This window comes from Aristolochia californica, unplaced genomic scaffold (assembly GCF_029961685.1).
Source record: "Aristolochia californica isolate CCGP_79_NKW_82.1479 unplaced genomic scaffold, dmAriCali1.0.hap1 SCAF_14, whole genome shotgun sequence".
Taxonomy (NCBI): domain Eukaryota; kingdom Viridiplantae; phylum Streptophyta; class Magnoliopsida; order Piperales; family Aristolochiaceae; genus Aristolochia; species Aristolochia californica.
Window position 1 is genome coordinate 4,315,552 of NW_027181815.1, and position 14,986 is coordinate 4,330,537.

General features: G+C 38.8%; 3 protein-coding genes and 2 non-coding genes across 7 annotated transcripts; 4 read left to right on the forward strand and 1 right to left on the reverse strand.

Moving 5' to 3' along the window:
• Positions 1–893: 893 nt before the first annotated feature.
• LOC137949811 (two-component response regulator ORR23-like) lies at positions 894–6,500 on the forward strand. Of its 3 annotated transcripts, none has more exons than XM_068795999.1 (6): positions 894–1,259; positions 1,818–1,970; positions 2,779–3,195; positions 3,540–3,616; positions 4,356–5,627; positions 6,199–6,500. In XM_068795999.1, exons 1-6 carry the CDS (start codon positions 1,139–1,141, stop codon positions 6,265–6,267), a joined length of 2,109 nt encoding a protein of 702 aa, XP_068652100.1. In that variant the 5' UTR covers positions 894–1,138; the 3' UTR covers positions 6,268–6,500. The 3 variants fall into 3 exon arrangements, with proteins under 3 accessions (XP_068652100.1, XP_068652101.1, XP_068652102.1); XM_068796000.1 differs by having other exon boundaries at positions 894–1,247; XM_068796001.1 differs by having other exon boundaries at positions 1,252–1,270.
• Positions 6,501–7,187: 687 nt separating this feature from the next.
• On the forward strand, positions 7,188–7,840 carry LOC137950262 (putative indole-3-acetic acid-amido synthetase GH3.9). Its single transcript, XM_068796649.1, has 2 exons — positions 7,188–7,581; positions 7,641–7,840. The coding sequence occupies exons 1-2, from the start codon at positions 7,188–7,190 to the stop codon at positions 7,838–7,840; spliced, it is 594 nt and encodes a 197-aa protein (XP_068652750.1).
• A 611-nt stretch (positions 7,841–8,451) lies between these two features.
• Positions 8,452–8,522, reverse strand: TRNAG-GCC (transfer RNA glycine (anticodon GCC)). Its single transcript has one exon. It is a non-coding gene; the product is annotated as a tRNA-Gly (tRNA).
• A 130-nt stretch (positions 8,523–8,652) lies between these two features.
• On the forward strand, positions 8,653–13,271 carry LOC137950496 (NADH dehydrogenase [ubiquinone] flavoprotein 2, mitochondrial-like). Its single transcript, XM_068796987.1, has 10 exons — positions 8,653–8,823; positions 8,903–8,947; positions 9,085–9,150; positions 10,105–10,221; positions 10,567–10,644; positions 10,839–10,944; positions 11,883–11,929; positions 12,478–12,555; positions 12,665–12,730; positions 12,811–13,271. The coding sequence occupies exons 1-10, from the start codon at positions 8,752–8,754 to the stop codon at positions 12,916–12,918; spliced, it is 783 nt and encodes a 260-aa protein (XP_068653088.1). The 5' UTR covers positions 8,653–8,751; the 3' UTR covers positions 12,919–13,271.
• Positions 13,272–13,673: 402 nt separating this feature from the next.
• On the forward strand, positions 13,674–13,754 carry TRNAL-AAG (transfer RNA leucine (anticodon AAG)). The gene has a single exon. It is a non-coding gene; the product is annotated as a tRNA-Leu (tRNA).
• The last annotated feature ends 1,232 nt before the right edge of the window (positions 13,755–14,986 follow it).

A 14,986-nucleotide genomic window follows, 5' to 3' on the forward strand; every position in this document is an offset into this window, starting at 1 on the left:
ATATGTCAAAAAGACTCGATAGAAAACGTGGCGGCAAAGACATTAACCTCAGGGTTTTAACATAATTACGGTAAAGAACCTGGACTGTTTTCAGGAAGCACGGGTAAGGCAAAAAAATGAGGGCGTCATTATTAGCCTTTTCAAGGCGAGAAAATACTCGAGTAAACAACGTACTTGAATTAGTTAAAGCGGGGAGAGCTTTTACGGCGTGACGAAAATGCCCTGTCGTTTTAAAATTTTATTTTTTTAATAAATTCTGGCTGTTTGTTTGTCCTGTTATTGAATGATTGTCCTTTTTTGGGCTCGCATATGATTCGGCGATATTGACTTTCTTTCTGTCACCGTAAATTATTATTTTGGACTTTTGGCTTAGGGGAGAGAACCTCTGGTTTCCAATGAGCTGTCCCACAGGAACCTGGTACAGGACACCCCCACCTCCCTCCCCCCCCTGTGGCCCTCGACCCATTCAAATCGTTTTTTACCTTAATCATAAGAGAGAGATGATTACGGCGATTAAATTCTTGTTTTATTTTGATTGATGCGCAAAACACGTGGAAACTAAATTGCGATCTACACTGGGCTTATTAGAGTGGAAGCCCAGGAGCAGACCACCTTTTCATGTACCCCTCGAAAGCACTTTCTGGGAACCCATTATGGAAATGGCAGAGCTGCCCAAATATATATATATTATATTATATTATATATTTTTTAAAGGGTGCGTAGGTTAATGAAATTACGAAATAATACAAAAATCAAGGCACAAAGCATAGGTATGCTCTTTATAGGTATAATAGCTCCCTAGATCCCAGCTTTCTGTAATTTCTTCTTACGCTGATAATTCTCGAAAGAAATACAAAAAGGAAAAAGTTACCATTTCGATTTGTGTAGTTAAAAGTTGTATTGCTTTCTCCGTTGCTCCTCTCCTCTTCTGCATCAGACATTCCCTACCCATCTTTCTATGATTACGTTCTAGTTTTATCATCAAATTCTTCCAGGCTCCTGTTTTGCGCTCGGAGGTGCCTTCTGGCTATTGGGTTCAACTCTTAACTGTTTGTGGGATTGGAAGATTGGAAGAAGAAGAAGAAGCAGAAGAAGAGAAGTTTTTTGGGTTTTGTGAGTACTGATCTGGGGTGGCAGTATGACAGTAGAAGATGGATCCAGAGATAACTTTCCTGTTGGTATGCGGGTTCTGGCCGTTGACGATGATCCGACTTGTTTGAAGCTGTTGGAGAGCTTGCTCCGAAAATGTGATTACCATGGTATTTGAAAAGTAAAGTTACTTTCGAGAGTTCGCGGCTAGTATAAAGTTTTTTAAACCAAAATTTGGTTTTTGAAAAACTCGTGTCTTTGGTATGGATGTTTGATTTGAGGTTGATTTTCCAAGTTTTGCATTGGCAATTTTTGTTTTTTTGTTTTTATTTAGTAGACAGTAAATGATGTTTTTGGATGATATATATATTTTTTTTTTTATAAAAAAACCGGTAGCAAGTTGAAGAAAAAAATACTTTTGCTAAGAGACAACTTTTTCCTACAAAATCTCTCTTTCTGCTTTATCTTTTTTTTTTTTTTTTTCTGCTGATATCCGTTGACCAAATCAAATTCTCTATCGATGGGTTGTTCAATCCTTTTCCTTCTCTTTGTAAGGTATTAATTTTTCATAATTATTCTGAAATTTATTTTCTCCATTGTTGCTTGATTTGTTTGCATTTAATTTCTTCCCTTTTTCTTTTCCTTTAGTCACAGTTGTTTGCATATGCTCGCGGTAAACAGTGAATGCGATTTGGTTTGACTTGGATTAATTTGTTTCATTTTTGCAGTGACGACAACCAATCAGGCTGTTATGGCCCTCAAGAAGTTGAGAGAGAAGACTGACAAGTTTGATCTCGTTATCAGTGATGTACATATGCCGGACATGGATGGATTTAAACTTCTAGAGCTCGTTGGGCTCGAAATGGACTTACCTGTCATTAGTGAGTGCTTAAATTTCTTTTCTGCTTGCAAATTTCACTCATCTAAAGAAAAATGTGGAACAATGGCGTGGGTACTTCATGCTTACATGTGGAAGGAAGTAAATTTGATTTTATCTTCCTCCATGTGTTTCCTGATTCGTAATGATTGTCAAGAGAAGTGTGGATAAAACCTTACTCTTGTAATCTGTTCCGGACTGATATAGAGAAACTAAATGACTTACATTTGGTGGATTTTGGATCAGTTAGTATATTTGCAAAGCCGAGTGATCTTTTTTTTTTAATCATATTAATATTAAAAGAACAAAAAAAAAAAAAGTGATCACTAGAAGATCTCGACTGGTCATTACTCAGCCGGTGGTCAAACTGTTTCTGAGCAGGTAAAACGAGCAGGCAAAAATTATATATGCTATGTGCTGTTCTAAATGAACTTTTTGTTGTTGTTGTTGTTGTTTGAGCTTCTTTCTCCTAAATTTTTGTTTTATTTTTTTGTAGTTTTTATATTGCGTAGTCATAACAAATTATGTTTAGTTTTACTTTTCTCATTAAACTTCTCACAGGAGAAAAAAAATGATTACCTGGTACTTATCTTGGATAAGTGGACATATAACACTGCTCACATGTTCTGCCTCTCTTTCTTATCCCACTATCTTTTGCTTGAATTAGTGGTTCAGTTTTGAGTTTTCTCCTCATTTCTTTGTTTTCTGTAGTGGTATACATCTAAAGCTTCCTTTAAAAATGCGCTATATGAGTGATGTTAATTTGATCATGACTCAGGGTATTGTATTAATTATTTTCTTTTCTTTTTCAGTGCTCTCTGCAAATAGTGATACCAAAGCTGTGATGAAGGGCATAACTCATGGTGCATGTGACTACTTGCTAAAGCCTGTGAGGATTGAGGAGCTGAAGAATATCTGGCAGCATGTGGTGCGGAGAAGAAAATCAGACTCCAAAGATCAGAATAATGCTGGTCATGGAGAAGATGGTGAGAAGGGTCAACAAGGGGCAGGTGAAACTGGAAGAGCTATTTCTGCAACCGGTGCCACTGATCCAAATGGAAAACTGAACAGGAAAAGGAAAGATCAAAATGAGGAGGAGGATGATGATGACTGTGAAGAGAACGGGAATGCTAATGAAGACCCAGCAAGCCAAAAGAAGCCACGTGTTGTTTGGTCAGTGGAGCTTCATCGAAAGTTTGTTGCTGCCGTTAATCAGTTAGGAATTGACAGTAAGTGCTACTTGTTCAACTAGATATCCACCGTATGGAGTTCTAAGTGGAAGCTGCATTGGAGTCACCTATATGGAACAATAAATTTAAAGGATCGTAATAAGTTGGTTGTGGTCCAAAATTTCAGCAGAGGATCTTTTATTCTCTTGGGAATGGGTAGAATAGAAAGACTGGGATGCCCAAAATGTTGAGAGTTTTGGACTACGACCCATCTACAGTTGCACCTTCCAGTTGGTGATCGTGGGCCTTCTCCATGCACCACTTGGTTGACTTGTCTCTGATTCTTTGCATTAATGTTAGTATGCCTGTTCTCATTGCATCAATTTCTGCGGCTTTTTATGCAGAGGCTGTTCCTAAAAGGATTCTTGATCTAATGAATGTTGAAAGGCTTACGAGGGAAAATGTTGCCAGCCATCTCCAGGTAATAACTTACACTAAGTTATATTGGCTATCAGTAATATTAGTGTTCTTTAAATGTGTACCTGCCTTTTAAGCATCTAAAAAGAAAAAAATATTAGCATTCTGTTAGAACCTCGGAAAAACTTGAAGGCCCTTTTTCTTTTTTGGTACTGAAGATAACAACTTGAAGGCCATTCAAAGCTGCCATCTTTCGAGAGTTTTTCTTTTTCTTTTTTTTTTTTCTGTAATTTTTTTGCGTAGGTTAAGACAAAAAAAAGGATTTGTGACTCACAACTGCACCTCTGATGTCCATCTGTGGTTTCAAAAAATCACCAGGAAGATGTTTATGTCAATTTAGAGTTTTTGATGGTTTGTCTATTAAATTTTTTTTATTCTCTTTAATGGTTTTGAATGAAAATCCAAGCTTGAGACATATTTACTTAAAGAGTATGTCATGCTTGCTTAAGGAATTATATGACTAATTATCAATTAGGTGATCGAGGTTCTGTTGGAGGTTTTGAAGTATTATTCTGATGGGATTGCCATTCAACATCCCAGATTACTCATCCAGAAAATGAATCATGCACTGGATATTTTCTTGACTTTCCATTTTGAGTCTGGTGGAACATGTTATTGATGAGGGAATTCCTAGCACAAGTCTGATTCTTAAAAATTGTGTATTTAGTTGCCATTCTACCATAAATTATGTGCAATTAATGGTGCTCCAATGTTTTTCTTTTTTCTTTTTAATTTTATTGTAGAAATATAGGATGTACCTGAAAAGGATAAGTTGTGTTGCAAGCCAACAAGCTAACATGACCGCTGCTTTGGGTGGCAAAGACTTCTATTTGCCTATGGGTTCATTTGATGGACTTGGAGACTTTCATACATTTACTGGACCAAGTTCACTGCCAAAACCTACTCTTGCATCCTTTCAAGCTGGTGGGATTGCTGGGAGGTTAAACACTCCTGCTAATTTGGGCTTGCGTGGGATTTCTTCATCTGGAATGATCCAGCTGGGCAGGCCTCACAGTGCAGTGAACTCAATGAATGATCTAGGAAAGCTCCAGCAGGTTCCTCTTCCTGGTAACCAACAAGGGAATTTACTACAAGGGATGCCTCATTCTTTAGATCTGGACCAACTGCAACAAAACAAATTGTCTTCTTCGATTGATGATTCAACTGTTTTTCCTATTGGGCAGCAGCAAATCTTGGGAATTGGTGGCTTCAGTGAAACAGGAATGACAACTGGTGATTTTGGAAATTCTGTTCTTAGTATGTCAAATAATTCCTTGATTGTTCAAGGGTCTCAGCAGTCAACATTTAATGGAGGATTAAGTAACCAAAATTCTGTTAGAGTGGGCCAATTAAATCCAGAATCATTTGATATCGGTGGTGGAGTTACCCAATTGCCTGATCATGGAAGACTTGATGACACATGGCAAAATGCTGTCTCTTTAAGTGGGTTTTCTTCAAACTCTTTGCCCAGGGGTAGTTCACCTTTTAGTAATGATAATTTTTGCAGTGGGAATGTAACAGAGGGTGTTTCATCTATGAGCTCACATATGGAGATCGGCCCTTTCGATGCCTCCACCAGAAATGTTGTAGGAGCCACTCTACATGATTCATCATCTGCAAGGGATACAACAAAGATATCAAACTTTGGAAGCATAAGTAACAGTGTTGGGAATAATATCTGCTATGCTCCGAAACAGAAGTTGGATGATCATATTCTCTTCCATCCTCCCTCAAATAATTTATTGCCTCATCATAGTGTTATGGGCAGACGTGCCCCAAATATGGTACAAAACAATGGAATGCCTAATAGAAAGGTGGATATGAGTTTGATGTGCCAATCTATTGGTAGTAGCTCATTTCAGATGCAGAATTTTGAGATCGGGAAGTCAACAAATGAGAGACAGGTGAAGCTGAAGGAGGAATACCTGTCAGAGCAGGCCAAGTTGCAAGGAGGTTTCATTCCTAATAGCAATTTTGCACCTTATGATGATCTAATGAGTGCCCTGATCAAGCGGGTATAGTCACTTCTCTTCTTTGTTTTGCATATTCTTAGTTTAGAACATGATTTCTTAGTATATAATGTCTGAAACTTTTGGGAGGATTTCATTTATGCAATTCATATAAGATTGATTGCTCTCAGATAGTCTTTGGTCTCCTACAAGGCATTCAGAATGAGGAAATAAGATTTAAACTTTCTGTCCTATGTCATCTTCGTTCTACTAGATTTAGTTTCATTTCTATTATGTTTTCTGTATTTGCAATTGTGCAAAGTTGCTGCTTTTTATTGATTTATTATTATTACTTTTTTTTTAATAGTCAGCTTTTCTAGTGGTAAAAGATATGAAAACATTGGGATGTCCTCTGAATTCCATTTTTGTGCTTTTACTTACTGGACAATGTAGATACTGGCAGGCCTCTGATATCTAGTTGGAAAAAAGAGTTTTCCACCTTCATTCTAGTTAATATATGGTTTTAAGGAGTATTGATGTACATATCATAAAACTAGTCCTTGAGAATGAAAGTAAACAGGGTGATATTCGCATCTGTATTTCTGGAGTAGTCTAAAGTGTGATATATGTTCTGCAGGAGCGAGAGGAAGCTGTAATGGATGGGGACATAGGGTGTGATATATATCCTCTGGGTACTTGTATTTGAAGTGACACAAACTGACATCCATTATTGGGATGAACACCACTCCTAGTGAAATTCAAAGGAGATTGTAACATCTTGTATTCTCTGCTTTATTCGTTTGTTTTCCCCCAGCCGTGTATTTAATTACTTAGTTGGTATACTCTCTGTCTCTCTGTGTCTCTCTTTAAATATCAGTCTCAGAAATTTCATAATTCTGAACCACATTTGCTTAGGCTGGTTTCTTAAGCTCTTCTAGTAGTTAATAAACCAATCTCAGGGATTCAAGTAGCAGAAGCAGATGCATCCTTAGCCAGAGCACTTGGTCATGGTTTTGAAGCCCAGAAAGAGAGACTTAAATGAATCCAATTTCATGAGAGTGTCACCGTCCGACTCTTAATGAGCAGGACGAAGCAACACAAGCAAACACTGCATCCGATGTTCTATCATGGTTTTAAAAAAATAATACATAACATGTATAATCAATAATCTTTGCAAAACAAACAATTTCATCGGTTAAAATCTGAATGAAACAGAAATGCATTTACTGTAGCAATTAAAATACTACAAAAAGATTTAATGGATCTGCACGGCCGTAATATCTTTTTTAAATAAAAAAGTGAGAATTTCAAATATGATATATGAACTCCTTTGAACCTCATTTGAGAAAGTATGGATATAATATGAGGGACCAAAGAAAAAAAATTTAATTTTGTTATTGGGACAAAGTTTGATTTCCTTTTAATTTTCTGAAAATTTCCAGGTACGTACCTGGCCTGGACGAGGGGAAAGCCATGTATCTCTACTTTGCGAAAGCAGAAATGTCGACGCCCTCGGGGCTGCCGGCTCGCCCGATCCTCTCCAGCTAGTACAAGAGTAAGCACTTGAAGTGTCGTTTCAGGGACCCCTTCAACAACTTTACCAGCCCCGACCAGGCTATCCTCTGCATGGACGGTCGCCGGAGCATGTACTGCCAGCTTCTCGCAGGCCTCGTTCACCGAAAGCAGGTTCTTGGGGTCGTCTTTGCGTCCGCTATTCTCAGGGCTATTACTTTCCTCGAACGCAACTGGACCCGCTTCTGCTATGACATTCGATCCGCACAGCTAGACTTCATCATCGATCCCAGCTGCTGCTCTGCCATGTCCGACTACTTGGCCTCCCAAAATCCCGATCTCGCCGATGAGATTGAGGCCATCTGCGATCGTGGGTGCTGGAAGGGGATACTGGGGCAACTGTGGCCCAGGGCCAATTATGTCGAGGTGGTAGTGATGGGATCCATGTCGCAGTACATCCCGGCTCTTGAATTCTACACCGACGGAAAACTGCCATTACCTGCACCATGTACGCATCCTCCGAATGCTACTTCGGGGTGAACTTGAAGCCTTTATCGAAGCCTTCAGACGTGGCGTATACCCTGCTGCCCAACATGGTCTACTTCGAGTTCATAGAGCTAGAGAATGGAGCCCAGTCCGACGATCAAGACGAAGAGGTTTCCAAAGATAGGCTCGTAAGCTTCGTAAACGTCAATGTCGGCCGCTACTATGAGCTCGTTGCCACCACCTTTACTGGTAAGCCTTCTACTCTGGTAACTGGTGCATAAATCGTCAGACACCCAACCAGAGCGCGGGATCGCCACGGGCGGGATGGTCCGCGCAGCGGTGGCGGAAAACAGCGTGGGTTGAGTGCGGGCTTCCTCTGCATGAGGGCGCGGCGGTTAGACCGAACTTATTGCTGTCGGGAGCCGGGAGTGGAGGTGGAAGTGGAGGAACAGGATTGCGGAGGCGAAGAGGACAAATCGGAGAGGGTGGCCGCACCAGACAATATTGCTGTCGTTGAAGTCGATAGGATCGGGATCGGATTCCGGTGGCTCCTGGTTGAGGAATCCAAGAAACCGCACCGCCGGCGACGCAGGAGATGCGGAATTGGCGCCTTTCAAAGTAGACTGTGCGACGGTGGACAAGTTTCGATGACGTGGCAACTTAGACCGAGACACATGGATTTCAAACTTTAAAATCCGTAGTTTGGAAAATAAGTGTTGGAATTGGATATGTTGGTAAATAAGATTTTCAAATCCGATATTTTGGTAAATATCCCTTTAATATATAACGAAGACTGTTGAATTAATTCAAGTATTTGTTTCTTTTAAATACAAATATAAAGATTATAAATTCAATTGCCAAAATTCTTTTTCTACGAAAACAAAACAATTATTGCACCAGCCGGGAATCGAACCCGGGTCTGTACCGTGGCAGGGTACTATTCTACCACTAGACCACTGGTGCTTGCTTTGATAATTTGTTTTTATCATTTTATATTTTCAATGTAATAGAAACAGCTCTAGCCATTGTTCTCTACTCAAATAGCTTTTTTAGTTTAGTCTGATTAGAGATACGGGCACGTTATCCCATGTTGGTGGGCTTTTGGTGAATACTTCGCTCTCGAGGCCTGCGTACTCCCGAGTCCCAAGCCCCGACTGCCCTCTGCGACCCTTCTCTCTAGGCGCCAGTGACGATGTTCTCTCTGTCCGTCTGTCGCCTCAGCAAACGCCTCCTTGAGATCCGTCAGTTATTCGCGCCATCTCAGGTTCGTCAACGACGCCCACTCCCCCTCAATCGCTCTCATTGCCTTTGTTTTTGTCTGATTTTTCTCTATCGTGTTACAGGTTAAATCTTTAGCGTCTCGTTCCTTCTCCACCGCGCTAAATTATGTGAGTCAGTTTTTTTTTTCTTCTCACTTTTACTACTCCATTCTTTTTTTTTTTTTTTTTCTTTTGAGGAGGGGGGGTTGTTGGTTTGTTCTGATCGTCAGCTTGTCTTCTTTCTTGAAATTGGATGAATTTCGCAGCACATTGACACGCCCGATAACAATCCAGACATTCCGTGGGATTTTAATGATGCCAATATGGAAAGTGTGAGTATTTTTTTACTTAGTGTCTGTCAAATTTTGGCTTTACTTCCCTTTGCTGGCGGAACTGGGATGTTGGATCCGATTCCAGTCTAAGTGGAAATTTTAACAGAAAAAATTATGCTTTAGAACGTGGAAAAGAAGTGAATTTTTTAGCTGCATGGCCTCATTATGGTTGAGGTGCTTTGAGCATCTTCTTGTACAATGACTACTGGCGTAATGATTCGAATAAGATGCGATGTCCTGGACAGGGCTTATTTGAATTCGATATTCATCCAGCAGTTTTGAGTTGCATTGCAGAATTTCGTATGACTTCAACTACTGGCATTTACGAACGATTAGCTATAAGTTAAGTTTTGGTGGTATTGCGGAACGATTAAAGATCATTAGTATCTGCAAACTTTTAGTGCTATTGAGGTCAAATAAATTGATGAAAATTAATTCGACGGCCATAGGTATTTGGAGATAGTGCAGGTCTGGTTGGACCAAGTGTGTATTTTCTATGGTGAGACAGTATTGGATCATAGTACTTGTGACTTGTAATGAAACCTTTGTTTTTTCTCTGACTATTGATTATGCACACTACACCCCAAATCCTAGCACAGACTTGAATCCGAATACCTGAAACTAGAAGCTAGCGAAGAGGCCCATATTTGTAATGGAACTTTTTGGCACTGAAATAATAAGCAACTGGAAGGAATATAAAGATATCGAAGTAGTCTGAAAATTATATCTGTCATATACTTTTTTTTTAACCTGTCAATGATATACCTTTTTTTTTTTTATCATGCAGATGATAAAGCTAAATGAGAGTTGAATAAAATTTCCTTGTATAGTTTTGATTTAATAAGTTATTTTAAGTTCTCTATTATTTTCTGCATTAGTTTTATTTAGACTGTTATTTATTTCCTTTTTTTCAGTCAAAGTTGCAAAGTAATAGTAAAATATATCTGTATTTAGGTCAAGGAGATATTATCTCACTATCCATCCAACTACAAGCAATCTTCTGTTATCCCTCTACTGGATCTTGCACAGCAACAGCAGGGAGGATGGTTAACTGTTTCTGCAATGAATGCTGTAAGTTTATTACACGATCAACTGTCTACAGTTTGATATCTTGTTACTACTATCTTTAAAATTACTCTCCTGAAATTACCTTCATCTAAATTTATGGGAGTTTTTGCTAAAATGATGTATGCTAGTTAGCTATACTTTCTTTTATGAAGCTCTAGGTGCATGTGAGTCTCCAAGTAAAAAATAATGTTTTATTTTCTGCATGTCCTTTGCTCGAGCTTCAGGCCTTGAACAAAGTCTTGAAGTGTTAAGCCTTCGCTAGGAGCTAGCCTGATTCTTGTTTTCTAAAGTTTTTTTGAGACAGAGTAACGCCACTTGCATGCTTATATTCTGCCCTGGGTGTTCCAGGTGGCTAAAATTATAGAAGTTGCTCCAATTCGTGTATACGAAGTGGCCACATTTTATTCAATGTTCAACAGAACAAAGGTGATTCTCATTACTTTTAAGTTGCCTTCTTATTTCAGTTTGAAACCTTTTGTGCATTATAAAAAGAAAAAAAAAAGAATTTTTTGACCCTTTTAGCATAAGTACTATGTCTTATAAATAAAAAAGCAAAAATAAATAATGTGTTCTTGTCAAATATGATAGTACTTACTGTTAAGTCTTCTATGGTTATGCAGGTTGGTAAATACCACCTATTGGTTTGTGGGACAACGCCATGTATGATACGTGGCTCACGTGAAATTGAAGACGCCTTACTGAAACACCTGGGAGTGAAACGGAATGGTGAGTTCTGCTGTACTGTCAAAATTTATAAAGAGCTTGCATACTAAAATAGATTACATAGTAACTTGATCTCAGTAGAGTGCATTCAAATGCCAGTCAAAACCAGTTATTCTGCAAAGTATTTGCGATCATATGCTTCTGGCAACCATGTTACTGGCATGACTGAACAATGTCTTCCCTTCAAATTACATCTTCTTGGTAAAAAACCATGTGGTATGCCGATTGAATCTGTGGCTTGGGGTGGGGGGATTTTGAATTCAAGTTTCATTGGTGATATTAGGCGTAGTTTGCGTGTGTAATCAACATTGCTAAAACAAAATGTGATACCATTGATTCTTCATTATTACTGCTGGCCGCTAATAACAGACAACTCACTTGGAGGAATGTTAATGGTCGTTGATCCTGTCTTATCATATTTATGATGATGATTTTGCTTTTTGTCTTTTCCACATGCAATCCATGCTTGCAGTTCAAGGAATTGGCATGCCTGTTATCACTGATGCTATGTCTGAACATGATCAGTGAGTATAGTATGAGAATCTGTTTCCTAGTAAAGTTCTAATGGAAGTAATTTCCACCAGTTGCGGTAATGCCCAACTTCCTTCTAGCACAGATTTCATTTCAGATTTTACCTTTCTAGACAAGGAGTGATTAGTTTGATATGTTTAGGGTGGAAATGTTTGCGGGAGATGTTATTACTGGTTTTAACAGATCATGTGCTTGTGGACATGAACTTTGTGTAGGCTTATTCGTTGAGTAGCATGCAATTTGCATAATCGTAAATTATTTTAATTGAGCTCCTCTCCTTCCTCCTCCTTCGTATGTTTCCTCTCTTTCAGGCTTGAGAAAATGTCTTTATGCATAGAAAAATAAAAAATGAAAAAAGAGTTGTTGTTTAAACTTCAAATCTTTGACCTACTTGTAATATTTTCTTGCAGAAGTAACCAAAGATGGGATGTTTTCTGTTGGGGAAATGGAATGCATGGTAAGCTTTTTTTTTTCCCCTAAATTTATCATTTTATGTGAGAGTTTCTTAAATTCTTAGAAGAGCTGTGTTTCATTTCAATATAAAACCCCTGAATTTTTGACAAATCTCCCAGTGCTTTGAAATGTGTGAAGTTGAGCAAGGGAGGGACAATACCATGGGTGTTGTAATTTTGTTGAGGGTGTTTGAGCCCCTTTCAAGGATGTATTAGGCTGACAAAATGAGCCTCATATCCTTGGGTATACTGCTGGTTACATGTCCAATGGAAACAATACCCTGATATAGCACTTCATTTCAGTTGAATTTCACAAAAAAAATCAGAATTAATTCAGCTGCAATAATGTCAACGAAAGCAGCAAAACTAGATACTGAATTTTATTCAAAAGCATAACAGTGTTTTCCAAATATTTTTTTTCCTTCTTTCTGTATTTAATGACTGAAAAGCATTAGGAACCAAGTCCAAAATGGATCAGTAAATCATCTTAAGGAATTGTCAATCTGCTTTTCCACTTTATTCTTTATTTCTTTTCTGACATGAATGTGTGCAGGGATGCTGTGTGAATGCCCCAATGATAACAGTTGCTGACTATTCCAAAGGTTCTGAAGGATATACATACAATTATTATGTGGGTTCTCAATGATCGTTGTCTAGTCTAAACTTATCCTGCTACCCTTTTAGTACCCATCTTGGAACTGATCACAGAGACTAATCTGTTGTCTTGGTTCAAAACTCAGGAGGATGTGACACCCAAGCGAGTGATTGAAATCGTTGAGATGTTGAGAAGGGGAGAGGCTCCTCCGGTGAGTATGCTGTCTGGTGGATCCGTTTATTTCGATTAATAAGTTGACATATAAAACAATGAATCGCATTCTTGTTGCAGGTTGGCACTCAGAATCCGCAGCGCATAAAGAGTGGACCTGTTGGAGGGAACACTACTTTGCTTGGAGAGCCAAAACCTCCTCCATGTCGAGATCTAGATGCTTGCTGAACTCTACTTTTCGGCTACATGGCTTTGGGTAGCAACTAATTTACCTGCAGGCTTAGTTCTTTTTCAGCTCCAGTCTCCCCCCTTACCTTGTGAGACTGCCGGAGTTCTGTTCAAAGTAGTGGTTCACCATCTTCCTTGCAGTTAGTAGTTTGTAATATGGTTGTCTGCTGTGTGGCTTTTCAGAACTGTTAAGGCCTGTTTGACATGAAGGGGGAAGGTGTTCATAAAATTTGCTTTCTTCATTGGATTTTAAAGTTAAAAAAAAATAAAAAAATGTTGTATTATGTGAACAGTGAGGATGATATTCATTTCGCTTAGCGGAAGCTTGAAATGACAGGGAAGTGGATTTATCAGATGAGATCTCGTTGTCGCAAAAGAAAATTTAAAAAGTGCAGTGTAAATTACACTTTTAGATTTTATTTGAAAAACAAGTCAGTACACATTTCTTCGAACTGGATTTGATTGGCACTCATGAAAAAAAAATTAGAAACCCAGATGAGTGGCCCTTTCAGTTTAGAAACCCAACTTAAACTTAGTCGAGGTAGTTGGACCCTGAGTTGGAATCCGGATTGACTCAGCTGAGTGTAATACGAAGGAGTTGTGAGACATGTGATGAGTTGGAAGTTTCTCTTAAATCCCATCGCGTTCTTACGTATTACCCTTACAGTCTTTGGGTCTGGACCATCAAAATTTAAGTAGAACCATCATAACAAACAAACAAAAAATAGTTAAATGAGTCTATGCTTTTCAATGACGTTGAGATGGCCGAGTTGGTCTAAGGCGCCAGATTAAGGTTCTGGTCCGAAAGGGCGTGGGTTCAAATCCCACTCTCAACAAGTACAGTTTTTATTTTTAATTTTCTCTCACCATTAAGTTGCATGGATCTCCCATACAAATGATAGCTAACAGCAGATGGATCTTAATCTCTTCCGAATGCAAATTTTTTCTTCATGAAACAGTAACGATCGTTGCGGCAGTCACTCCATCTGCGGTTAACTGTAAAGAGTTAACATATTTTCGGAAGTATTTCTTATGTTCTGGTGGGATTCGATAGCATTTCTCTTTGTTTCTTTCAGTTTCCTTTTCCGGACTTCCTGGAGATGAGTTTCCTATTAAGAAAAAGAGTTTCTCAGTTTTTTTTAAGTCACTTTGCCGCTTCTATTCTTTGGCCCCAAAAACAAATTTCTGGAAAATTTCAAATTCATCGAGTAACTCTTTCTCTTTTCTTCACCAGATTCTGCATTGCGGTTTCTAATCAAAACATTTGACTCCAGAGAGTTACTGTTATGAACTATGTCCAAAAGACTCAGCAGCTCCATGGTTTTCACGAATCTTTCACATTCTTGTCTTCCTCCATGCAGTTTCAGCTTTCAGGTCGGCTTCAAGGCCTCAACTTCCTTTCTCTTTTTCATTTCCCTCCCCCTTCGTCTGCTTTGCCTTTCTTCTTCTCGAACCCAAAAGCTTTCGGAATAAAGCTCTGGTCCAGAATCAAGAAAAAATCACAAGCCAGAGACATCTTCTTTAGTTAAGTTTTGTACGGCCAATGGAGCATCGACCCAGATCATTGGTCCTGAAGACTCAGCAGTCTAGATCACACAATCCTTTGTCCTGGTTCCAAATACTAAAATCAGAAGCCGCGTAGAGAAAAAGAGTGAACACTTTCATTTTTTTAACTAATAACTAAAGCAATAGGTCCACTTTGTTGAATTCATGTGATGAATGATCCTGCATTTATCAAAACAAAGCGGTACAAAACCTCTCGTGTAAATTGCAGCATCTGTTTCTCTCCAAAAGCAGCTTAGCTTAGAAAAAAAACATTTTAGAAGAGGGAATCCATTCCCTGGAGCTTCTTTACATGACACCCCTCCAAACCCACTGAATTGTTTACCAAAAAGCTGGTGAGAAAAGAGAAAAAGGAGAAAAGATTAAGCAGTCCCTGAAATGAAGGCAGATGTTGGGAAAGAGGAGACAACAAAACAATCACCGGCTTGACCTGCACGCATGCATTCTTACAAACCAACAAAGAGTTGTCTTCTTATGCTTCAAAAAGCAGCTCGTCAGTGGGGCT